The 26,229-nt window shown below is 42.8% G+C and overlaps 1 protein-coding gene across 2 annotated transcripts in view; it reads left to right on the top strand.

The window, feature by feature from the left end:
* Positions 1-26,229, top strand: part of LOC124594795 (lactosylceramide 4-alpha-galactosyltransferase-like) — a 463,646-nt gene that overhangs the window by 261,030 nt on the left and 176,387 nt on the right. For both annotated transcript variants that reach the window (XM_047133215.1, XM_047133214.1), the window contains exon 2: positions 14,289-14,344. In XM_047133215.1, coding sequence (XP_046989171.1) covers positions 14,304-14,344 — 41 coding nt within the window. In that variant the 5' untranslated portion in view covers positions 14,289-14,303. The remainder of the gene's footprint in view (positions 1-14,288; positions 14,345-26,229) is intronic.

Here is a 26,229-nt window from a genome sequence, read left to right as displayed (position 1 = left end):
AAGGTAGATCCCGCGTCCACCTGGAAATGGATATCCTGATCCGCAGTTGTAAGAATGATGAACAACTTGGTAGAGTTAGGATCGCCCTGGGGAACAACCACTTGAAGTTCATGCCCCATCCCTTGATACATATGGATGACAGGGATCTGACTGTCCTGAAGCTCTTAGCTTGGAGATGCCCATCTGTCCCACTATGGGGCAATGTGCGAATCAATATGGAGAGTTCACATGTGGGTGTCCCACGAAGGAGTCTAGACAAAATAGAAGACACGGTCACCCGTACCAATAGGGTGTGGCCGGCTGTTCAGAGGTCATCGAAACGCGGTGTCGTCATCGGGAAAGCGTGTTGCGAGAATGCCGCAAACCCCTTCCCCCCCCCCCCCCCCCCCGCCCCCCGCCCATCCCTCCTAGAAAGTGATGTGGCGTCTGAATCAACTGCTACTAGTTGCCGAATCATGAGGCGCTCATATGCTGCCTACGCTATTTCGAAAGAGTGCACGATTTTCAAAATATCGTCCATCTTGAGAACGACAGTGTCTACTTCTTGTTCTGTCTTGCCCACTCGTCTAATATAGGGTGCCTAGGAAACCTGCTTTCTTGGATCGCTAGACAGCAATTCAAGCAAATCGTATTAATGAATTTTTATCTTAGTACGATAAATGACAATACTTTGGTAATTTACAGTCGTGTCGCAAGCAATTGGCGACAGTCAAATTAAGAAGTGTCCTCAGTGTATACAATTCCTAATACAAGTGAAACGATACAGTTCGTAAGTCACTGCTGCAGAGCTTGTAGGTCGGTTAGACTTCCACCGGGCTGCGGCCAGGTGGCGCGGCGCTTACGTCCTCTTCGTGTAGATGGTGCCACTGTCTCGTCGTCGTCCTAGAGAGGGGTCGGTCAGCTTACTATTGTCTGACGTCGTCTCACAACCCTCTTTGCTCTAACGTTCTTGACCGATGTACCGCCGCTTGACGTTACCAGGAGCTGCATAAGAGGTTTTGCAAGCTGGATTCGCACAAACGACACTGCAATTGCGACTCAAACTTACAAATCAGGCACCCAAGAGCGTGAGAGATTGCTTATGCGAGTAGTCACAATACGATCACATGGAACTGTTGCCAATAATACACTCCTGGCCATTAAAATTGCTACACCACGAAGATGACGTGCTACAGACGTGAAATTTAACCGACAGGAAGAAGATGCTGTGATATGCAAATGATTAGCTTTTCAGATCATTCACACAAGGTTGGCGCTGGTGGCGACACCTACAATGTGCTGACATGAGGGAAGTTCCCAACCGATTTCTCATACACAAACAGCAGTTAACCGGCGTTGCCTGGTGAAACGTTGTTATGATGCCTCGTGTAAGAAGAAGAAATGCGTACAATCAAGTTTACGACTTTGATAAAGGCCAGATTGAAGCCTATCGCGATTGCGGTTTATCGTATCGCGACATTGCTGCTCGCGTTGGTCGAGATCCAATGACTGTTAGCAGAATATGGAATCGGTGGGTTCAGGAGGGTAATACGGAACGCCGTGCTGGATCCCAACGGCCTCGTATCACTAGCAGTCGAGATGACAGGCATCTTATCCGCATGGCTGAAACGGATCGTGCAGCCACGTCTCGATCCCTGAGTCAACAGATGGGGACGTTTACAAGACAACAACCATCTGCACGAACAGTTCGACGACGTTTGCAGCAGCATGGACTACCAGCTCGGAAACCATGGCTGTGGTTACCCTTGACGCTGCATCTTAGACAGGAGCGCCTGCGATGGTATACTCAACGACGAACCTGGGTGCACGAATGCCAAAACGTCATTTTTCGGATGAATCCAAGTTCTTTTTACAGCATCATGATGGTCGCATCCGTGTTTGGCGACACTGCGGTGAACGCACATTGGAAGCGTGTATTCGTCATCGCCCATACTGGCGTATAACCGGGCGTGATGGTATGGGGTACAATAGGTTACACGTCTCGGTCACCTCTTGTTCGCATTGACGGCACTTTGAACAGTGGACGTTACATTTCAGATGTGTACGACCCGTGCCTCTACCCTTCATTCTATCCCTGCGAAACCCTGCATTTCAGCAGGATAATGCACGACCGCAATTTGCAGGTCCTGTACGGGCCTTTCTGGATACAGGAAATGGTCGACTGCTGCCCTGGCCAGCACATTCTCCAGATCTCTCACCAACTCAAAACGTCTGGTCGATGGTAGCCGAGCAACTGGCTCGTCACAATACGCCAGTCACTACTCTTGATGAACTGTGGTATCGTGTTGAAGCTGCATGGGCAGCTGTTCCTGTACACGCCATCCAAGCTCTGTTTGACTCAATGCCCAGGCGTATCAAGGCCGTTATTACGGCCAGAGGTGGTTGTTCTGGGTGCTGATTTCTCAGGATCTATGCACCCAAATTGCGTGAAAATGTAATCACTTGTCAGTTCTAGTATAATATATTTGTCCAATGAATACCCGTTTATCATCTGCATTTCTTCTTGGTGTAGCAATTTTAATGGCCACTAGTGTAATTCGAAAGCAACGAGCACGACACCTCAAAAGTACGTGCAGCTGGTTTAGAGAGGGAGACAACGTCTTCAGTAAGAGAAACATCTCCACGTTACCTCAAGGCTGAAACAGCGAGCGTTGGGGGGCATCATCAGAGGCCCGAAAGGTGGCTTCAGCTAGTGCAAATACGTGTCTCAGTCCTCTTTGGCGTCATTGAAAGGCGGAAATACGGGGTCGGGGGGTCCGTCTGCGTGGGAAGTAACTGCTGCCAGTACGGGTAGTGGAGGGGGGGGGGGGGGGGGTAATCTGAATCTGTAGCTGATCCTCCAAAAGCAGAATTTCCTGATGGAGTAACTCACTTTACTGCTGGAGCTGCTGTTGCTATTGCTCCTGCATTTCACGTGTTTGGCGTCCATGGGACGCTGCTAACCTTTCACTGCGACCGGAATCTGAGAAAACCGGGAACTGGATTGAGTACAGCTAGTCGTCGAATGTAAACAGGAGGAGAGGGGACGACGCGGCGGAATAAGAGGTCCAATCAGTAAACCAAGCGAAAACCTAAGTTGTAGCGTATCCTGTGACCAAGACAACGATGCGTAGCGACAACCATACAAGAGCGCAGCGGAATCACTATTGAAGAGTGAGTGAGCCACTGCGCTGCTAGCTTGAAGATCGGCATGGCTCTGCCACCAGCGCTGCAGTTGCGTCGCCAGCACTCGTGGATGTAGCAGTGCTGTCCACAGGCTATGATAGAGTTCCACGCCTTCCGGCACGTTTTTGAACTCACCAAGGTGGGATAACGGAATTTTATTTTTTAGAAAAATAAAAGTGTAACAGATTCATGTATTATTGGCAGGCAGGTATGACACCAGTATATTTCAGATAAGAACAGGAGAAAAAAACATTGAAATAAACTTGAAATTTATCACTTATCTCTCTTATAATCTCATCAAAATGTTTGAAATCCATTGAGAAATTTCACATACGCAAGACTAAAACGCAGAAAATAGTTATTTAAATAAAAATAAATTTTAAACATGACACTTTTTGAAACTGGACTAAAAGCTATGAAATAAGTTCTTCTAGTCCCATACAGATTCCTAACCCTATACTGATAGTCCTGAAAATCTGTAACTGTTAATTTGTAGTACCTACGAAAATACTTGTAAGATTTTTAACGAAAAACATGGGGTGCATGCAAAAGATAACTGTCAGGAGGTGAAGTATTCATACATCAGTTATCTACTGCATGCATCTCACAATATTCTTAATAAATCTTATAAGTATTTTCATAGCTATTAAAAATCAGTCACAAATTTTCGTGTGGTTTAGGAATCTGTATGGGACTAGGAGAAATTATTTCATACTTCACATTGGTTTCCATTAGGATCCGTTGTGTTCAGCGACTGAAATAATTATAATCACGGTGAACACAGCAGTTAGCCTTGTGTTAATCTGTATTTTATTGCAGATCTAGCTAGATTTTGGCTACAGTGTAGCCATCATCAGTGCTTTTTGTAGCGAGTCATAGAGACCCAGAAAGCTTGTTAAAATGACCTTAAACTGTTCAAATGGCTCTGAGCACTATGGGAATCTATATCTGAGGTCATCAGTCCCCTAGAACTTAGAACTACTTAAACCTAACTAACCTAAGGACATCACACACATCCATGCCCGATGCAGGATTAGAACCTGCGACCGTAGACGTCGCGTGGTTACAGACGTAGCGTCTAGAACCGCTCGGCCACACCTGCCGGCCCTTAAGCTGTCCCTAGCTCAAATGTCACTGTGAAGTTTAAGATCGATTTAACAACAGGTGCTTTTACAAGCTTTCTGTGTCTGTTTAACTCGTTACAAAACGCAGCTGTACTACAGGTGATATCCAACTAGATCTGTAATAAAATAGAGATTGATATGCAACTGATTTCTGTGTTCATCCCTGACTGTTTTATACTTTTTAGTTAAATTTAAAAACGTTTTATATTAAAAATGTATTATTATTCAAGTAATTATCTAATTTTCGAATGGGTGAAGAGATTAATCCTGGTCGGCCAGGTGTACGATTCTGGGTCGGTGATCTCTATTAGTGTGTGTCAGTTAGGCACAGAAGTGTGGACTGGTAGGCCTGGGAGAGGAAGTCGGAACTCGTTTGTTCCCTGCACCGCTCCTCGTCCCTCAGGCGGTCAAGTCCTATTTCGTTTCTGCTGCCGCCGACTGCCAGGTTGTAGTGCCGTAGTATTTGTATAGAGTATTTGTAAAGAGAGCATTTGTATAGAGTATTTGTAGAGAGCATGTGTATAATTTGTATAGAGTCTATGGTAAGAGGTACACTATCTCGCGTCCATCATTGTTTCTGGCTCCGACCGGTCAGAACAAAGTAACTTATTTGTAGTTCCTGCAAGGTCCAAAAAACTGGGAGTTCTAAATCTGACAGCTGTACAATGCTGGAACTTATTATTCACGTTAATGTTTACGTTCTTGAACATTTCCGATGCTGCGACAACGCGCATACTTTTTCAATTATATTTTGGCAACATTACTATTTGTTTGGCTTAGTTTACAAAGATATTCGTGGGATTTTCGTGATTTATATTTTTTGCGCTTTTGTTTGCTAGGTGCATCACGTTTTTGAGTTAAATATGATAAGTCAGCTACTCTTTTGTGTATTGCTCTGATTAGCTGAAAGTATTTCATCTGAAAAAAATTCCCTGAATGCGTGCACCGTTTTGCTAAAATTTTTGACCCAACAACTAATACATAACACAGTCTGAACATATTTGAAAAGCATATTGAAGAGTAGTTAGTGCTTACTTTGAGCGAAAAAATTGTGGGAACGAATGAATACTTGAGTTAATTTTGTGATCAAAGTTACATCCAGCAGTTTCATAATCTGGCTCAGAAAACGTCTAGTATATACGAGCAACCTTATAGGTGAATCATGTGCAGTGAGCATGCTCGGCTCCGTCTGATAAGCTAATACCTTTCTGTACAACATCTGAAATATAAAGATTCAAAGCAATCACGTCGAACACGATATGGTAAACAGCAAGAATTCTCGTAATCTCCGCACCGTCTCTTACCTCCTAACCTGTGAAGTATGCAACGAATAACAATATGTTTCTGCTGCTGCGGTTCCGAAAGAAGTTAGTACCGCTGCAGTTGTGCTTCTGTAGTAATCAGAATTTAGGCTGCACGACTGCGGAACTATTTCGCCTCCACGGCATGTCGTAAGGCGCCCAGTATTATATCTTACATATGCATGTTAATGGTTTTTGCAGCAGTAACAATTTAATATGAAAATTTACAGTTTGTTTGTTTTGTGTTTTCTTTGTTACCTGAGTGACGCAAAAGTTGGCCAAGAGCTGATAGCTATTTCCTCATGGTCCACGGGAATTTCCCGTCACAGGATAAAATTATCACTGGATCAACGATCGTCTACCGCAAGAAGCAGCTCGAGGTTACACGACATCCTCTATGCTACAGTTTACAGTAATGAAACAAATGAATTTGTAAAATTTTAATGTTCATGCTGTATTAAGTTTTCATGTAGCCAAGATTACTTCCACATTTACGAGGTGTGGCTATAAAACAATGGGACTAATGCTATCGCAGAGGAAGTACGAGTGTGCCAAAGATGAACGACAAACAGCTGCGAAGTATGGAGCCTTCTTAGTCGAACGTAGCATCTCTGGTGTCTGTAGACCAATCATTGTGGTCATGGCCTTCGTTTGTGTAAGAGATGTTACTTTGTTTCCCGGAAAAATGATAAGTGGTGTTAATAGAACAACGAATTGTCATTAAGTTTCTCATGAAACGCGGAAAACTAGGTAGTGAAACCTTTACTAAAAGAAGTGTATCCCGAAGACTGCTTATCACTATGTGAGTTTTGGTGCAGCTCAAGCGTTTCTGAGATGGCCGAGAAGACGTTGAAGATGACTCACACCTGGAACTCTCTTCAACGTCAAAAACGAATGAAAATATCGAAAAAGTAGATAATATGATTCAATCTGACCTTCGCTTGACTATTCGAGCGATTGCTGAAACTGTAGGAATTGACAAAGAACGCGCAAGGCAAATTTTAAGTAACCAATTTAACATGAGATACTGGTGCCGAAAATTATCACCCTCAAACAAAAAGAAGTGCGTGAAAATGTTCTTACTGACACTTTGAATACCACTGAAAAGGATCCGTATTTCTGGGAAACAGTGACAACATATGACAAATCTTGGTTTTTCACTTATGATCGAGAAACTAAGCGTCAGTCAATGTAATGGAAAGGCCCAGCTTCACCGAGAGCGAAAAAGCTTTAATGAACGAATCAATATTGAAAGCGATGATGATTATTGTTTTCGATTTTCATGGAATTTAGTATCTACCCTGGGTTTCTGAATTCCAAACTATTAATGAATATTACTACCTTGAAGTTCTTGCTCAACTACGTGAGAAAATGAGAAAAAAAGCCCGAATTGTGGAAGAACAAGCCATGGGTTCTGCATGAAGAAAACGCACCGGCTCATACCGCATTGTCTGTTGAAAGGTTTCTAGCGAAGTATAGCATCCCACTGATATAAAACCCACCTTATTCGCCTGACCTAGCACCACGTGACTTTTGTCTATTCCCCTTAATCAATCTGCACTGAAAGGAACAAGATATCATTCCGTTGCAGCAGTGAAAGAAACAGCGGCACGCGTCGATAAGGAGCTGACTGTGAAAGACTACCAGCATTGTTTCCATCAATGGAAAATTCACATGCAGCATCGTAGGGTTGGAGGAGGAAAGTGTATTGAGAGTGACATTAACTAAATACGCATGTTTTCGAAATGAAACGTTGTACAGCAATAGTCCCGGTGTTTTGTGGTAGCTGAGTCGCTTAGTTTTACTACGTGGCAATTTCTTGTATATCACGATGTGCAATAAAATTATTTGAAACTGTGAAGTCCGCGTAGTAAATTTTATTGAAGATATTTTTCATGAAATATAAAATTTTATACTGAATGAAAATATAATGTAAAACTACCACAGCAGATTAACCTCTGGTCTTGAAGCAGTACGACAGAATGAATTATTTTACAATTAGAGTGAACTATGACTGATTATTTTAATATTTCTGAAAAGAAAGCAGCTGTAAGTTGTCTGTCAGTGAAAAGTACTGTACTGAACTACTTGGAAAGTGATCGTAGTGATAACTAATTTTAAAAAATGAATTTATATGAAGATAAATAGTCCATATCGAGAGGGTATACCAAGTTGCTGTGCACTAATGCGCAGCAGTAAAATAACGTCATTGGTTGCCTAATCAACAATTGCATTACGATAATTACATGCAAATTTATAGGAAGAAATATTCGTACATTAGTGTCTCTATTTACGCCAGTAAACAAAAACCTGCAAAATAATAAATTATTAACAAATGTAAAGAAATAGTGTGTGCAGGTAACTAAAAGATCGATGAAAAAATTTAAAGAGGTATTTTCAGTCGGAACAAGTCTCAGTGCTGTGTGTGATAAGCGTTACCTCGCACCGACTAACATATCTGCTAAAGGAAGAATACGAATGAGAATTCATATTTAAAGCATAAAGTGCAAAATGCATAGAATGTCATGTTAGTAGTCGTAGCTTTAAACATGAATTCATCGGTGGCAGTGGAATGTAAATAAATCATAGAAGCTTCAGTTCAGTTCGTAATAATTGCGACTCAAACCGCAATCACTGATACAAGAAGGAATGCAGTTGTCTGTACATATTCCACACAGCGTACAGGGTCACCACATAAGAGATAATTGAAAAAAGAAAATTGCTAGACACATTAGAAATCCATTGGAACATTTATATGAACATGAGTATGATGTATTCAGCACGCCGACTACCCGTATGGATTAACTAAAACTCAACTCTGTATCACGTACATCGAAAGCTAACTACCTCATTAAGTCTGAACACAAGCAAAGACACACCAATGATCTGAAAAAGTTGCTGGCAAATATTACAAATTGAAGCCAGAATCACACCATTCTTTTGTAAGCAGTTGCATGAAAATGACATCAGAAAACAACTTGCAAGCAAGTTTCGAAATCAGTCTTCAATAGAAAAAAAGTGGAAGCAACAGCAACAGTCGCTCGCTGAAGGCCAATACAAAACACAGGTAGGAACAGACTAGACTGCTTTGTGTCGTTCAAATGGGACATACGCCAAGACCATGCAGGCGTGCTGGCTTTACTACCGGGCCACATTGCTACTTCCAAAGTAGCTCTCGGTATTCATGCCTTCTCAACTAGTCAGAAACTGTTATGTCTTCAATGATATATCAGTATGCTTGAGATTCAGAAAACATGGGAGAAGGATATCAATAAGAACATTCACAGTCAAAATTCGGTAGAGTAATCTTATCAGAGCCGGTTTCGCTACACAGTAGCCTGACATGCAAACGGTCACCAGTTTGTGACGCCAAATGTTGTTTCAAACACATTGATTAAAAACGTAGCATTAATTCACAAACAGCTCAAGAACTGTTATCAAAACTGCTTTAAATTCTGGACTGTCTCGCCTTATTGTAATATACTTTCGTGGATCTGAGACTTCCTGTCCTTATTGAACTTCTTGGAACTATGGCTTGTAATTAATTATATGCAATACCTGGCAAAAAAGTGAAGCACCCAGAAGCGCAGGACGAATCGACATGGACTTCACAGGTTGAGAAAGTATGTGATGTTGTTTCGGTGGTTATAGTATCGAGTCCAGTTTAAAAAGAACATTTCAATATGAGCCCACTGGTGAGTATGACATTAAGCACCCTCTTGGCGTGGATGCTTGCACTGATTCGGTGCCATAAAGCGTGGCATCTTCTCCAGGGGCAAGCTGATCCACAACTCTTGCATCTAGTCCTTTATAACCTAAATACTGACACTGAAACAGAGTTAAACATCTGAACTGGTCCCTCATGTTCTATAGGGGCAGATCTGCGGATTTGGCAGAGCACGGGAATACCTCAACATTATGCAGTTCGTAGAAAAACGTGTCAACATCGTCCTGTTGAAAAATGGCGCCATGATAACCGAAGGGTTCTAGGCGCTTCAGTCAGGAACCGCGCGTCTGCTACCGTCACAGGTTAGAATCCTGCCTCGGGCAAGGATGTGTGTGATGTCCTTAGGTTAGTTAGGTTTAAGTAGGTCTAAGTTCTAGAGGACTGGTGACCACAGATGTTAAGTCCCATTGTGATCAGAGCCATTTGAACCATTTGAACTGTTGGAAGTGAGGTAATACGTGAGGACACAGGATGTCTGTGACGTGCCGCTCTTCCGTCATACACTACCTGGCCATTAAAATAGCTACAACACGAAGATGACGTGCTACAGACGCGGAATTTAACCTACAGGAAGAAGATGCTGTGATATGCAAATGATTAGCTTTTCACAGCATTCACACAAGGTTGGCACCGGTGGCAACACCTACAATGTGCTGACACGAGATAAGTTTCCAACCGATTTCTCATACACAAACAGCAGTTGACCGGCGTTGCCTGGTGAAACGTTGTTGTGATGCCTCGTGTAAGGAGGAGAAATGCGTACCATCACGTTTCCGACTTTGATAAAGGTCGGATTGTAGCCTACCGCGATTGCGGTTTATTGTATCGCGACATTGCTGCTCGCGTTGGTCGAGATCTAATGACTGTCAGCAGAATATGGAATCGGTGGGTTCAGGAGGGTAATACGGAACGCCGTGCTGGATCCCAACGGCCTCGTATCACTAGCAGTCGAGATGACAGGCATCTTATCCGCATGGCTGTAACGGATCGTGCAGCCACGTCTCGATCCCTGAGTCGACAGATGGGGACGTTTACAAGACAACAACCATCTGCACGAACAGTTCGACGACGTTTGCAGCAGCATGGACTATCAGCTCGGAGACCATGGCTGTGGTTACCCTTGACGCTGCATCTTAGACAGGAGCGCCTGCGATGGTATACTCAACGACGAACCTGGGTGCACGAATGCCAAAACGTCATTTTTCGGATGAATCCAAGTTCTGTTTACAGCATCATGATGGTCCAATCCGTGTTTGGCGACACTGCGGTGAACGCACATTGGAAGCGTGTATTCGTCATCGCCCATACTGGCGTATAACCGGGCGTGATGGTATGGGGTGCAATAGGTTACACGTCTCGGCCACCTCTTGTTCCCATTGACGGCACTTTCAACAGTGGACGTTACATTTCAGATGTGTTACGACCCGTGGCTCTACCCTTCATTCTATCCCTGCGAAACCCTACATTTCAGCAGGATAATGCACGACCGCATTTTGCAGGTCCTGTACGGACCTTTCTGGATACAGAAAATGATCGACTGCTGCCCTGGCCAGCACATTCTCCAGATCTCTCACCAACTCAAAACGTCTGGTCGATGATAGCCGAGCAGCTGGCTCGTCACAATAAGCCAGTCACTACTCTTGATGAACTGTGGTATCGTGTTGAAGCTGCATGGGCAGCTGTTCCTGTACACGCCATCCAAGCTCTGTTTGACTCAATGCCCAGGCGTATCAAGGCCGTTATTACGGCCAGAGGTGGTTGTTCTGGGTACTGATTTCTCAGGATCTATGCACCCAAATTGCGTGAAAATATAATCACTTGTCAGTTCTAGTATAATATATTTGTCCAATGAATACCCGTTTATCATCTGCATTTCTTCTTGGTGTAGCAGTTTTAATGGCCAGTAGTGTAGTTCCCCCTCAGTCACTACCAACGTAACCTGAAACCATACTTTATAGCTCTACACACCATGACACCAGGAGTAACACCGTTACGGCTTTCCAAAACTTTGGGAGTTGGAGACCTCTTCTCAGGTGGCGGCCATAATCTCGAAGATGGCCACCTACAGTAATGCAGAACCGCGATTGATCACTAAACACTACTAGTCACCATTCACCTCCGATTTTCGCTCCACTCCAAACGCTGCCGTTTGTGGTAAAGTATTAACGGCAGCAGATATACGGGACGGTAATTTCCTAGTCTGGCTGCAGCTAGCCTCCGATTAGAGTGTGGGATGACAGAATGTTGCAGGGAGTCTATTACTTGATGCCAGATGGCTGGGGTGGACTGGCAGGGGTTACAATGTACTTGGTGCATGATACGATGATCCTCACTTCTAGTGGTCAGACATGGCTGACCAGAACTTTGATGATGAGTACACCTTCCTTCACGATCCCATTTATTCCAACATCGGATCAACGTCACATCTGAATGCCTCAACAATATGGATATTGCACGATTCGGCCATCCAGCCATTTCTAGACCCAGAATGAAACAGCTTTCACGCTGTGAGGTGCTGATAATGCTATCTCACACGAGTACGCGGCATCTCTCTGTCCTTCATAATGATCACTCATCATCTGACGTTGTTCATGCTTCTTATATACCCTTCGGAGCCTGGTAACAACACAAAACATGAACAACACTAACGCACTCTGGTGGTCATTCTACCTGATGTACAGAACTGCAACTCTAATCGTTTACATATTCGCCCATGATGTGTACTTGTATGAAGTAATATTGACATCCAACATTTTTTATTCGGTCAATGTTTTATCACAGGAAAATTTAATTACTGTGACATGGACAAGGTTATCTCTATTCAACATATACTTCACTCAACACCTCGCTTTAGAGTATTCGGAACCAAAATTACCTTACTTAATTTGTTTACCTACGAGTACATTTCGATGCTAACCACTGTCGCTCAGGGACAAACAAGGTAACCCATATTCGACACTGTTTTCATAAACATAGCACAGGAAAGAAGGGAAAATATTTATGCTTATAAGTAATTAAAATAACATATCACATTCGAAATTAAACTATGCATACTTAAATTGAATGAATTTTAGAGTGGCGAGATTTTTTCAAATTGCACTGCTGAGGACTGTTGAGAACTTTATGTTGAAAAAACAAAAGCGTTTATTTTTCGCAGCAGGTAAGTATCCTTTTACGTGTTCGCTGCTTCAGGATAAAGAAAGATTGTTATGGAAATTCCTTACAGCAACTCCAACGGTTCAATAATTTCACTTAGGCACGTCCTGATACAGTACTGGCGGAAACTTATACTTTGTCTTTAAATTATGTTGACGAGCTGTATGTCTTTAATTGATGTTTATGAGCTGTAGAATGTGAACCAGCGCTGGTATTGCAGTCTCTTTTTTCCATTCCACAAGCTGCTCATGTATAACTTTGTCTGGCTCATAACTGCCTATGGAAGAGTAATACTAACGGATCAACGTTTACGATTGCTCGTACCGGACACTTACTGCGTCCTGCCAGCTTCGTAACCAGTCTGCTTCCACTGTCGTTCTTTACTGTCGAACGGTATTTTTTTGATCGTAACATCATATGGCTATAAATTTATCTAACTCGTGAACAGGAACTAATGAGAATATAAAACATTTACGTATTATTCGTGCAATAATAGTTGAAAGACCTGGTATTTTGTAAGAACGATGATTAATGTCTAGTTTTGATCGTATATAATGAACATTTCCAAACGTGGATACAAAATAGTAAGTACCCGTTTAAATAAATAAACAAAAAGATAAATAATTTACTAAAATTCTTCATTCTGGTATTACCAGAATGTAGGACATCACAAAGGTCCAGAATTCGAGTCTCGATCTGGTTCACAGTTTTAATCTGCTAGCAAGTTTCATGTCAGTAATACATTAGTGTTCACAGCTGGCGATGGTTCAAGATTCCTTAGATGAAAGTTATCATCCAAGAGTTGTACAATAAAGAAATTCCAACAGCACCACGCAGCCTTGAAAGTCTGCTAGCCTTTCTTTCGGGATGCACATATTACCAACATCAATTCGTACTGCAAAAGCATATAAATCGACAATGATGGGTAGTAAATGGGAGGGAGGGTACATAGTGTCACGAAGGAGAGTAAGGGAGTGATCGGGAATATGTGGTGTAAAAGCCTGTCGTTATGCAAAGGAGATATTTAAAATTCTCATATTTTCTTTACAGTGTGTAAAAATACGACTAATTCATTTATTTTTTATAATAATAATATATGTAATTTTACATCACATAGTCTAAAGCCTAAAATCTTGTGAATGCAACAACTTTCTTCTGTCATTAGCTGTTCATCGTTACATGTAACTGTCACATTCTGTTCTCTTCTCGATTTCTTCCAAATATTTCTTCGTGGTCCATCCTCTTCCTTCCCTTCCCAGGACTTTACTTTCAAAAATGTTAATGATGAAAGTATTGTGTCTGATGGCAAATCTAATAAATTTTATTATTCTAACATTTTCTACATCAAATAAAAAAATCATCCCTCTCGTGTGTGACTTTAGTTTTTATTATATATGTTATAAACAGCGTACGTTAACATCAAGCATGCAGTTCAGACAATATGTGTGTGGAAAGAGCATTTTCTTATTGAAAATGGTGTCACGATACTATCATGAGAGCTAACACTCGAAGATACCGAATGTCTGTGACGTAATGCCTCCCTGAATCATTTCCATAGATGACCTGAAATCACACCGATGGCGTTCCTATTTGACATTCGTACAATTTTAATGACGAACTGTGCGTATTACAGTTGATGATGGTAATGTGAATATTGCAGTTCTCCATATATAACTTTTAAGTTACTATATGTGGCTGTACAGGAAGGGCTGAGGGCGGGTGTGTGATAAGAGAAGCTGTAGCATAATTAAAGAAAAGTTTCAAACAGCGAAAAAACATTAGATAGTATTTAACGATTTGTGAATTTCTTTCCAGAAAATTCCGTCATGGATGGCTGCCGTAAAGAGATTGATCCCTGACCAGCGCCGTGGGTGAGTTCTACAAAATATTAATTACCTCCATAGAAATTTCTGGCATCTTAATCTAGCTTGCCAGGAATAGTACAGCGTCCAGTCACGGTAGAATAAAATGGCTTCGCAAGTGGGAGATGAACAGTTCGTTACTCTACACTATTAAAAAACGGTTAGCGGAAAATGGGGTGGTTGCGCACCTAAGGGATTTTGATTATAATCTTTATTATATAACACCTAGAGGCTCCAATTTACGTAGAGTATTGGCCACATTGGTTTACTGTAACATATCTTAAAACTATAAATGTACAACTCCATGCTTTAGAAAAGAAACTGGTAAGTGTAACATCATCGGACTGTGTCATTTTACCCGACATACCGGGTACAGTACAAAATATATGTTTTGAATATTACTTTTATTAAGCAAAGCACTGAACAACATAGTTCTCAAACGGTAAATGGCGAAAATATCAGCTTAGTTAACTAAGGAATAGACATAAAAAATAATTTTCTGACAAAATAGTGACAGAAATAAAGAAAATTCGAGTGACTGGTCTCTTGCATATCTGAAGAACAACTAATGCTTCTTCCGACAGGAGTCACAGTTACAGTTTTCAGGGCTGTCCCACCCACTCTATTCAGAATGATACCAAAAGCACAAGAAATACACAGGTACCATTTATCGCTGTCTTTGTCAAATTCACCACATACTACGCATACACCTTTGCCTCTGGCCTACTTTGTCGGGTGGCGCTCTGTCAGAATTTCCGTTATGAACAGCACTGACGGCATTTCTTATTCACCCGCCATCCAAGAAGCGCTCTATGTTTTACGGATATACATCCTCATCTGAACAGAGGGACCCATTCTGATAAAAATGATTCACTGTGTTATTTTGACTTGTTAAATATGCGTTCATTAAATTGCATTTAGCTACCTACCTCCATTAGTGTCAAACTGAAGTGGGGTAAAATGATGCACTCGGTCTCTGTGCGTGAAATTACCCCAACAATCATGGCTTAAACAGGGTGTTCAAAAAAAGGTGTCAATACTTTGAGAGGTGGTAATACTGATCGAGACAAGAAAAGTAAGTCCAATAAACAAAGGTCCTTTAACGCATACTTCCCGAGATAAACACATGTTATGGGAAGGGCTGCGCGACGACCCTTGGTTGCGGATCGTTGCAATGGCGCTACATCAAACGTGTCGACAGCCTTTAGATTTGTGTGTTTTTTGTGTAAACGACATCTGACTGGTTTCTTTTAGTGCTCATGTGGGTGACTTCACAGTTTTCATTATTTAGAGTCAATTGCCGTTTTTTGCACCATACAGATACCTTGTCTACGTCATGTTGCGATTGGTTTATGAACATCTGACGACTTTAAGATGGTAAATGACAGCATCAATAGCAAAAAATACAAGAGGGTTGCTCGGATTGTCTCCTATGTCGTCCATATGATCAGGAACAGTAGAAGGCAAGGTTGAAAAATGTATTGCTTGGGAGGAGATGTGCAAAATATTTGCACCGCAACTGCGAAAATTCAATACTTTCGTTGACGTCTGTACTTCCTTTTCAACAAAAAAAACGAAAAGCAATGTATTCTCCTCAGACACCTTCCGTAACTTGCTCGGCAAGCGCACAGACAGTTCTCGCCACTCAGTTTCAGCTGCGCGGTTCAGTTGCGTGCTCGGCGATTCAACCGCGCAACTCAACCGCACGAATAATCGCGCGTTGTAGAGACTGAACCACGCTGTTGCCACAATGAAAGCAGCCTAAGGCAGTTTCCTGCGACTCTGGAAGTTCCAACTGGTCGCAAGAATGCTCAACAGAATTTGTCAGCAGATACAGCTTGGCTAATGAACACACGTGATTCTTGGCTCTTGAATGACGCGTGTTCGCGAGTTGTGCGCAGTCTGCTCTTGCATTATCGTCGTCAAAGGCGACCCTGTCGCCGAGATCTTAGGAGTGAAAAATAGGCTGGAACATCCTGTTCCAGTAATGTACGGCGCCAAATCAGCCTCGAATGCGAGGAGAGTTGTCCGAAAACCGTGTATGATATGGGCCTAAAACATGACTCTCACACTTTCTTGCTGAAACCCGGCGACTGCGTACTTGAATGTGCAGGCGAGTTCGTACCAAAGCACGTTTCTTCTACCAACAGTATCATGCGTCTGACTATTTTGCATTCGATGTAGAGGAACCGACACCGTTGATTCACGTTCCATTCTAGATGTTCCCTTACCCACCTCTTATGCTTCCACAGTTTTCATAGTGGACGCCTTAGGCCAAACTGATCGTGGGGAGACATTGCGTACAGTCCGGGTCGACACAGCCATCCGGTACGTGACAGATCTTCAGTGTATTGTCTCACTGTCGTGGATGATTGTCCGAATTATGTCGCTGTAGTGTAAGCCAATTCAGCGGCCAGTTTCAAGGGCTGAGAACCCATCTTACCGTGAGCTATCACTGCATGCACGGTCTGAACTTTAAGTGAATCTTCGAGGTATGTTGGTAGATCCTACAGTGTACCCGATCCTCACCGCCCTGTTCACGATCGGAAACACAGGGCGCTCAGCCGCTCAAGAATGCAGGTTTACTTTCATTGTGAAAACGTCCATTCGCTTCTCAGTCCAACTTTGTTGTGTGACAAAATACCACCAGATTTGAATCGCTAATAGCTACGAGACTTACAAGGCGTATACTGTTGAGCCCACAATGGTCTGTACGTGTGTTCGTAGTATTTTTTTGCCTATGACGTCATCGTACCAGTGTAGACGGTTTACAGCAAAATTCTTCACCATATTGTGATTGCGAATACAACAAACTTTCTTGAGACGGAAAAGCTTATGCCAACAAATCAGCATGGATTTAGAAAGAATCGCTCGTGCGAAACTCAGCTTGACATTTCCTCACATAATATCGTGCAAACCATGGGTGAAGGGCAACAGGGAGATTCCATAGTCCTAGATTTCCGGATAGCGTTTCACACAGTGCCGCATTGCCGACCGTTAATGAAGGTCCGAAGATACAGATTACGTTCCCAGATATGTGAATCCCTCTAAGACTTCTTAAGGAAAAGAACCCATTGCGTTGTCCTGGACTTCGAATGTTGATAAAAGACAAGGGTATCGTCAGGAGTAACCCAGAGAAGTGTGACAGAACCGCTTCTATTCTCTGTGTACATAATGATCTGACGGACAGAATGAACAGCGGCTGTTAGTTGATGATGTCGTGCTGTACGATAAGGTGTCGACGTTGAGTGGCTGTAGGAGGGCGCAGGATAAATCAGACAAAATTTGTAGTTGGAGTGATGACTGGCAGTTCTTCTAAATGTAGAAAAATGTAAGTTAATGCAGATGAGCAGGAAAAACAATCCCTTAAGGTCTGAATACGGTCTTAGTATAGTGCTTATTGACACAGCCCCGTCATTGAAATATCTGGGTGTAACGCTGCAAAGCGATATGAAATGGAAGGAGCGTGTAAGGATTGTAGTAGGGAAGGCGAATGGTCGACTTCAATTTATTGGGAAAATTTTACGAAAGTGTGGGTCGCCTGTAGAGGACACTGTGCGACTCATTCTTGGGTACTGCTCGCGAGTTTGGGATATGCACCAGGTCTAGATTAACTGAAGACACCGAAGCAGTTCAGAGTCGGGCTGGAGATTTGTTACTAGTAAGATCGATCAACACGCAAATATTACCGAGATACTTCGCGAAATCAAATGAGAAGCTATGGAGGCAAGATGACGTTCTTTTCGTGAAACTCTATTGAGAAAATTTAGAGTGCCGACATTTGCTGACTGCAGAACGATTCGACTGCCACCTACGTATATTTCGCATAAGGACAACGAAGATTAAAAAAAAAGAAAATAGGGTTCGTACTGAGGCACATAGACAGACGTGTATGCCTCGCTTCATTTCCGAGTGGAACTGGAAAAGAAATGACTAGCAGGGGTACCACGTACCCTCCGCCACGCACCATATGGTGGCTTGCGGAGTATTCACCGGAATATAAATGAAAATCGGTATTAAATTGAAAACTACAAAGTAATGAAAGATGTCGTCTCATATGACTCGCCGGCCGCTGTGGCCGAGCGGTTCTAGGCGCTTCAGTCTGGAACTGCGCGACCGCTACGGTCACAGGTTCGAATCCTGCCTCGAGCATGGATGTGTGTGATATCCTTAGGTTAGTTAGGTTTAAGTAGTTCTAAGTTCTAGGGGACTGATGACCTCAGATGTTAAGTCCCATAGTGCTCAGAGCCATTTGAACCATCATATGACTCGTAAATATGCTCAGACTGAAGAAAACGCGTCACAGGAAAGCTCTGGTCGAAAAGAATCCAGAAAGACTGATAGAAAACACGTCACAGGAAAGCTCTGGTCGAAAAGAATCCAGAAAGCCTAAAAATTATGGCGCCGAGCGAATTCGAGAACGAACTAAGGCAGAATGGAAGAAGATATGCAAAAACAACGCAAAGAGACTACGCTGCTGGCCCGTCGGGCTTACCGCGGGCAGCAACATCCTACACTTACTTATGTATTATGTAACCATTACACTACACTGTGTAACCAATGTATAATAGAAATTGATAATTAAATTACATATTATTACGAAACACTTGTTATGATTTCATCCCGGCATTTGACCAAAAATTTACGACGTGGAGCCGAACTGCGAACACAGAAATTTCTTATCTATATTACACAGCGCCTTCCTGCGAGCGAAAGTTTATTATGCCAGAGGTTTGTGATTTTTTTCAGAAGAAGAGATAAAAAACAAACTAAATAATTCACGAGTGTGGTTCAAATCTCCTTTTGAGCAGTTAATTACCGAAGGCGGACTCAGTCGGTGTTTCGAGGCTGCGAATTATCACTAAATGCTGCGCGGCGCGGCAGCAATTATAGTGTGACCCACAAAGACCTTGTCACAGGTTGCAGCTTTACAGCACAAGGAACTCCTCCAGCGCACCCAATGCACTCCTCACACACAATTAGTTTACATACCTGTAGCTTTAAGAGGATTAGTAAATTATGGGTCACCGCATAAACTGTACGTATTACTTTTTCTTATGAATAATGTCGTCTAGATCGCTTAATGTAATTTCATTCATTACGATGTTTCAGCAACTGTTGTCATCATGGTCGTACGTCTTCCATAGAATGTAAAGCTTAACATGAACTGGAATCGAACGTAGCATTATTGAATTTGAATTAAAATGCCTTATGCTTAGTTACCGATTTGATTATTATTAACAACACTATACGAGGTGTCCGAACATTGCTGCCTCCCCCCCCCCCCCAACACATATGAGCGACACAGATCGCTGGTAATATCGCGATTTAGTGTGCAGTTTCAGCCAATATTTCGAACGGCACTGTGCCGTGTGTTTCTGCTATGAAAAATGAAATGCTATGTTTAGCGGCAGTGCTAATTGATCTCTCTGCACGTCGTCTAATATTCTAAAAGAATAAAATAATAATAATAAGTAGAACTGCCATTTTTGCAGCACTTTTTCTGGGAACTGTAGAATATGTTACAGAACACATTGACTACCTGATGATTACAGCATTGTCTCTAGAAACGCATTGTTGAGTCTTGCGTGGGACAGAAGAAACGGTTAAATGCTACCAGTTATTAGTGTTCATTGCATTTTTCATTGACGCCAAGTGGGCTGTGTACATCTATCGATTCTGCATGCATTTTAAAATCTACATTTCCTTTTTTCTTTAATTAGTCTTGTAATTTAACTAGAAATATCTACATAGTGGTTTCCGCAATTTCGATGTGACTATAGAAATGCTACCAACAGCAGCACTCTGGTTTCCATAACTCGTGTTGTAAGTTTTGTGACGGAGAGTTATAATATATCAAATGACAGGGGACCTCTGTATGGCTGTTGAATAGGTATGCCCTAAACATTCAACTCTTAATATTACATTCTTAATATTACCCCGTCTAGTTGCTAATATTCACCAGCAGGAGCCCAGTAAATTGTGACTTCCCACGAATTTCTACTTTTACAAAACAAGCTTCAAAATGCTGCTCACTGCAAAATCGAAGGGTATCAATGTTTTTAGATATTTATCCCTTCTTAATAATTGTTACAACTCCGCTTTATCTTAACTTTTGAGAGAGGTTCATGTTCCTTCTGTAACCGTATATTCTATCGTAAAGTTCTAACGCCACTGCACATAGCAAAATGAAATAAAATTATTAAAAGTCAACTTCGAATAACAACTAGAAAAACGAGTCGGAACCAGACAACCGTATTATGAAAGACTGGCAATCTGTCACTTGGGATTCATCAGATTTCCTGGCAATTTCTAACGATCAGAGATCGAACACTGCGATTTGCCAATACACGAGCGAGCTGGGTGCAGATCATGTGACATGATGTTGATCTGTGTGATCTGTCGCCCTTCCCTGGACGCCTTAGGTTCAAAATATTACAGATGATAGAGGATCCCCAAGTAATTGTTTTGAGATCTTGAACCTGGTTCAAAAATGGCTCTGAGCACTATGGGACTTAACTTCTGAGGCCATCAATCCCCTAGGACTTAGAACTACTTAAACCTAACTAACCTAAGGACATCACACACATCCATGCCCGAGGCAGGATTCGAACCTGCGACCGTAGCGGTCGCGCGGTTCCAGACTGAAGCGCCTAGAACCGCTCGGCCACACCGGTCGGCTTGAACCTGGTGATATGGATTAGCTGTAACAGCCTGACAGATCACGTGGACATTGCTGTTGAACGTGTTCATTTCAGGCACATGTCGCAAAATTTCTGTGCACTCACCTGGCGGGGTATAATAATTGTGTCCCTCTCGCAGAAGAATTCGCACTGTTTGTTGAAGGTACACATCGTGACTCTAATGAGGACGTAGGATTCTCAATCCCTGAACCATACTAAATTTTTCAGGTACTCGGCAATGCTTTTATTGCAATGGTGTAATGTGTGCCACTACGTTTTGTTAAATACACTGGTATGATTAAACACAATCCATTTTGAATAAGAACGCACTGTCGCACTGAGTTTATATCTGTCTCAGAGCACATTCTTGCCCAGAGCGACTTTATCGTGAGAACTGACGCCAAAAACTTATTTTCAAGCTATTTTGGAATACCTGTTCTCGACTGTTGGCCGATAAGAGGGCAGGAAATGTAACTTTCCTTAACAAGGGCGTCCTGCGGGCAGCCAATGGGAGGCGACAAATGGTTGTTCACGTGATCACACAAGAACTTAGCGCGGGATCATATGTGGTAGTTGGGTTTAAGCTATACTGCGCCTCACGACATTTTCCACACGGAACAATTTGTCATAAATATCTCACTGTAATCAGCAAAACTTAACAAAATACATGTTCATAGGTCATGTTGTCAACCTAGAAGAAGCGTTTGGCATTGCAAAATAGTAGCAATGTTCGAAATTCTCAAAAAAAGCGTAAGGTATAACTAACTCTGGGTAATATACATTGAAGCGCCAAAGAAACTGGTACAGGCATACGTGTTCAAATACAGAGGTATGTAAATAGGCAGAATACGGCGCTACGGTCGGCAACGCCTATACAAGACAAGTGTCTGACACAATTGTTAGATCGGTTATTGCTGCTACAATGTCAGGTTATCAAGAATTAAGTGAGTCTGAACGTGGTGTTATAGTCAGCGTACGAGCGATGGGACACAGCATCTCCGAGGTAGCGATGAAGTGGGCATTTTCCCGTACGACTATTTCACGAGTGTACTGTGAATATCAGGAATCCTGTAAAACACCAAGTCTCCGACATCGCTGCATCCGGAAAAAGATCTTGCAAGTAAGTGACCAACGACGACTGAAGAGAATCGTTCAACGTGGCAGAAATGCAACCCTTCCGCAAACTGCTGCAGATTTTAGTGCTGGGCCACCAAGTTCAAATGGTTCAAATGGCTCTGAGCACTATGGGACTTACATCTGTGGTCATCAATCCCCTAGAACTTAGAACTACTTAAAACTAACTAACCTAAGGACATCACACACATCCATGCCCGAAGCAGGATTCGAACCTGCGACCGTAGCGATCGCGCGGTTCCAGACTGTAGCACCTAGAACCGCGGCCACCAAATGTCAGCTTGCAAACCATTCAACGAAACATCATCAATATGGGCTTTCGGTGCCGAAGGCCCACTCTTGTACCATTGATGATTGCATGACACAAAGCTTTACGCCTAGCCTGGGCCCGTCAATACCTACATTGGACTGTTGATGACAGGAAACATGTTTCCTGATCGGACGAGTCTCGTTTCAGATTATATCTAGCGGATGGACGTGTACAGGTATGGAGATAGCCTCATGAATCCATAGACTCTGCATGTCAGCAAGGCGCTGTCAGTCTTGTGGAGGCTCTGTAAGGTGTGGGGCGTGTGCAGTTTGAGTAGTGGGGGACTCCTGATACGTCTGGATACGCCATTCATGTCCATTGTGCATTCCGATGGACTTGGACAATTCCAGCAGGACAATGCGACACTCCACACGTCCACTCTTTTGAGTTTAAACACTTCCGCTGGCCAACAAACTCCCCAGATATGAACATTGTTGAGCATATCTGTGATGCCTTGCAACGTGCTGTTCAGAAGAGATCTCCACCCCGTCGTACTTTTACGGATTTATGGACAGCCCTGCAGTATTCGTGGTATCAGTTCCCTCCAGCACTACTTCAGACATTACTCGAGTTTATGCCACGTCGTGTTGTGGCAGTTTCGAGCGAGGACCCTACACGGTATTGGGCAGGTGTACCAGTTTCTTTGTCTCTTCAGTATACAATGTGGTGGAGTCCAAAGCACGAGGTCCAATGGCAAACTTGGTATCGCACGACAAAACGACAAGTAAGGACAGTCGCTGCCTGACGCAGCAACGAATGAGAGCTGTCGGTGTAGACACGCTCTCAAGAGGCTCGATACGGCACCGCTGCTGGAAGAGTACTTACGTAGTATTAAAAGTCAGAACAGCATCGAAGTTTATAGTCAACTGCATCTTGGGAGATTCATTCTGTAATGGTATCAAATGACGAAAGTCATAGCGTTCATCCGCAGAAACAAATACATAAATATTCCTATGGACATGAATTGTTTCCAAGTTAAGCATTTCAGACTGTTCAAGTTTTAATAAACTTATTTAATATTTTGTGTGTGTTGTAGAATCTGTGCAGAAGTAAATCTAGGTTTGCTAGAATCCACTAGAGTGCCGTTGCGAATGTCTCAAGTGTTTTTTTGTCCGCCATTACAAACAATATGTATTAGACCCCAAGGCGGAACAATAAGAATGGATGTTCAGGAACGAAGTGATCGGATTAAAAAGCGTGTCTTTCACCCCTACACACAATAAATCGTAGAAGCAATGTCGGAAATGAAGTAAATGTTCAGGACTGTGATTAAAATTCAGGGTAAGATTCGCTGACGACATTGCTATCTTCCGTTGGAACGAGAAGAACTATAGGACTTGTTGAATGGAATGAAGTCTAGTGAGCACAGAATGGAAGCTGACAGTAATGAAGATTGGAAGAAATTAGATTAACAATAAACTTAACATCAAAATTGGTGACCACGATATGAACGAATTCTGTTCCCCTTGAAGCAGAATAACACAGATAGGGTGAGTCAAGAAGAAGGTGAAAAGCATTAGTACAGGTGAAGACGTGGTTCTTAGCCAAATGAAGTCTGCCAGCATCAAACATGGCCCTTAATGTACAGAAAAAGTTTTTTGAGAACGTTAAGTTTGGACCAGAACGTTGTGTAGAGGTGAACCATGGACTGTGGGAACACCGGAGAAGACGAGAATCGAAACGTCTGAGATGTTGTGCTACTGAAAGACATAGAAAATTTGGTGGAATAGAAATGAGTAGTTCTCCGCAGGATCAACAAGGAAAGGAACATATTATGAAGAATTCTGACAATAATAAGAGACAGGATGATAGGATATGTGTTAATACATTAGGGAATAACTTGCATAGTAAAATAGGTATCTGTAGACGGTAAAGATTTCAGGAGAAGACAAAAACTGGAATATATCCAAAAATAATGGAGAACGTTGGCAGCGAGTTCTGCTCTGAGCAGAAGAGTTTGGCACAGAAGAGAAAATCGTGACAGGCAGCATCAGTCCAGCCAGAAATCTGAGGTCCCCACAAAAAAGCTTTAATTTCATGCTACCAGCTATGCTGATAATGTGGCATAGGTTGGTTTGTGTACCGAATGTGTAACTGTCCTTCAGCTACTGACACTGTCGTCAGCATCCACTGACTAATAATTGCGCCTCAGGGCTACGTACATGTAAAGTATCAGTCTAGCAATGTATTACATTACCGAAATCATTATTGTGTAACAGTCATCAAACCCTCTGTGGTTGCCGCTCGCAGTTACAGTATCCCGTCTGTCCCAAGTCCAGGCGCTCGTGATTTTTGCAACACATGCGATCCTGCTACACGATACTGTATCGCTATCGGTGAAGGGAAAATTAATGGCCAACTCGGATCAAGCTTTCCACTGTTGCATTATTGAAACGGTTTATGGTACCGGTAGCCAACGGCCTTGCCGAACTGGTAACGCCGGTTCCGAAGTTCAGTGCTGTCGGGCTGGGCTAGCACTTGGATGAGTACCATCCGGTCTGCCGAGCGCTGTTGGCAAGCGGGGTGCACTCAGCTCTTGTGAGACAAACTGAGGAGCTACTTGACTGAAAAGTAGCAGCTCCGGCCTCGTAAACTGACATACGGGTGGGAGAGCGGTGAGTTTACGGGCTGAGGATGACACAGCGGCCGGTCGGTACCATAGGGTTTTCATGGCCTGGTTGGGTGGAGTTTTTTTGTTTATGGTACCGGTCGACAACGTCGCATTCACCGGCGATACTAGGTTAAAAGAATTCAGATTTTACTGGTGACTGCAGTGTTGGCAATCCTTTTGACGTAGAGAAATTAAAAATTATACAACTGTGCTGCCGGCCGCTGTGGCCGAGTGGTTCTAGGCGCTTCAGTCTGGAACCGCGTGACCGCTACGGTCGCAGGTTCGAATCCTGCCTCGGGCCTAGATGTGTGTGATGTTCTTAGGTTAGTTAGGTTTAAGCAGTTCTAAGTTCTAGGGGGCTGATGACCTCAGATGTTAAGTCCCATAGTGCTCTGAGCCATTGAGCCATTTGAACCACAACTGTGCTGTATCATACACCACCGACAATCGCCGTTTAATCTCCAGCTGGCAGTTTGTGACGTCTTCAGTGTCCCAGTAAAGTAAGTTTTTGCGATACAGGCTGCAGACACGTACGTATAGTCATACGAAAATCCATTTCAATTGAACGAAAACCGATACGTCACATTCCCACTTTGATAAATCTGTCTTCGAGCAATACCTGTCCAGTTAACTATTACTTGTCAGACCCACCAACACAAACCCAGTTCGGGCTAAATAACTGTAGAGTCAACTACTAATGTGCCAGTGCTGTAGCGAAGCTCCTGCTTTAAAATCACGCTCTCCTAAAGTTAAAGTCCGCCTGGGGAACTCGATACTGCCTTAGAAACAATGCGTCCAGGACCCTTAGACCCTGCAAAAGTTTCTGACATTAAAGCTACGTTAGCACACAGTTCTGGAAATTTTGTTGAACTGTTAAGCCGCATAGCCAACTGGGCATTGGCTGCAGAGTGATAAGCTTGTTTCTTATACACGAGCATTCTCATTCGCTCAGCTCCTTTTACAGCTAATGACAACTTTCTCTTCGATTAGGAAGTCTTGCGGAAACTACTGATAACCAAATTTGGCAAGTTCACGACCAGTCACGGTAACCCTTTGAATAATCCGTACAGTGAAAGCATCCACGAATGCCAATTACGCTCAGATTTGTGGGAAATGTCCTCATCCCTCTAAGGCTGTCAGTGAAGGGGTTACCTAG

This window comes from Schistocerca americana, chromosome 2 (genome assembly GCF_021461395.2).
Source record: "Schistocerca americana isolate TAMUIC-IGC-003095 chromosome 2, iqSchAmer2.1, whole genome shotgun sequence".
Taxonomy (NCBI): domain Eukaryota; kingdom Metazoa; phylum Arthropoda; class Insecta; order Orthoptera; family Acrididae; genus Schistocerca; species Schistocerca americana.
Note: the sequence above shows the minus strand (reverse complement) of the source record. Positions and strands in the feature narration are given on the sequence as shown.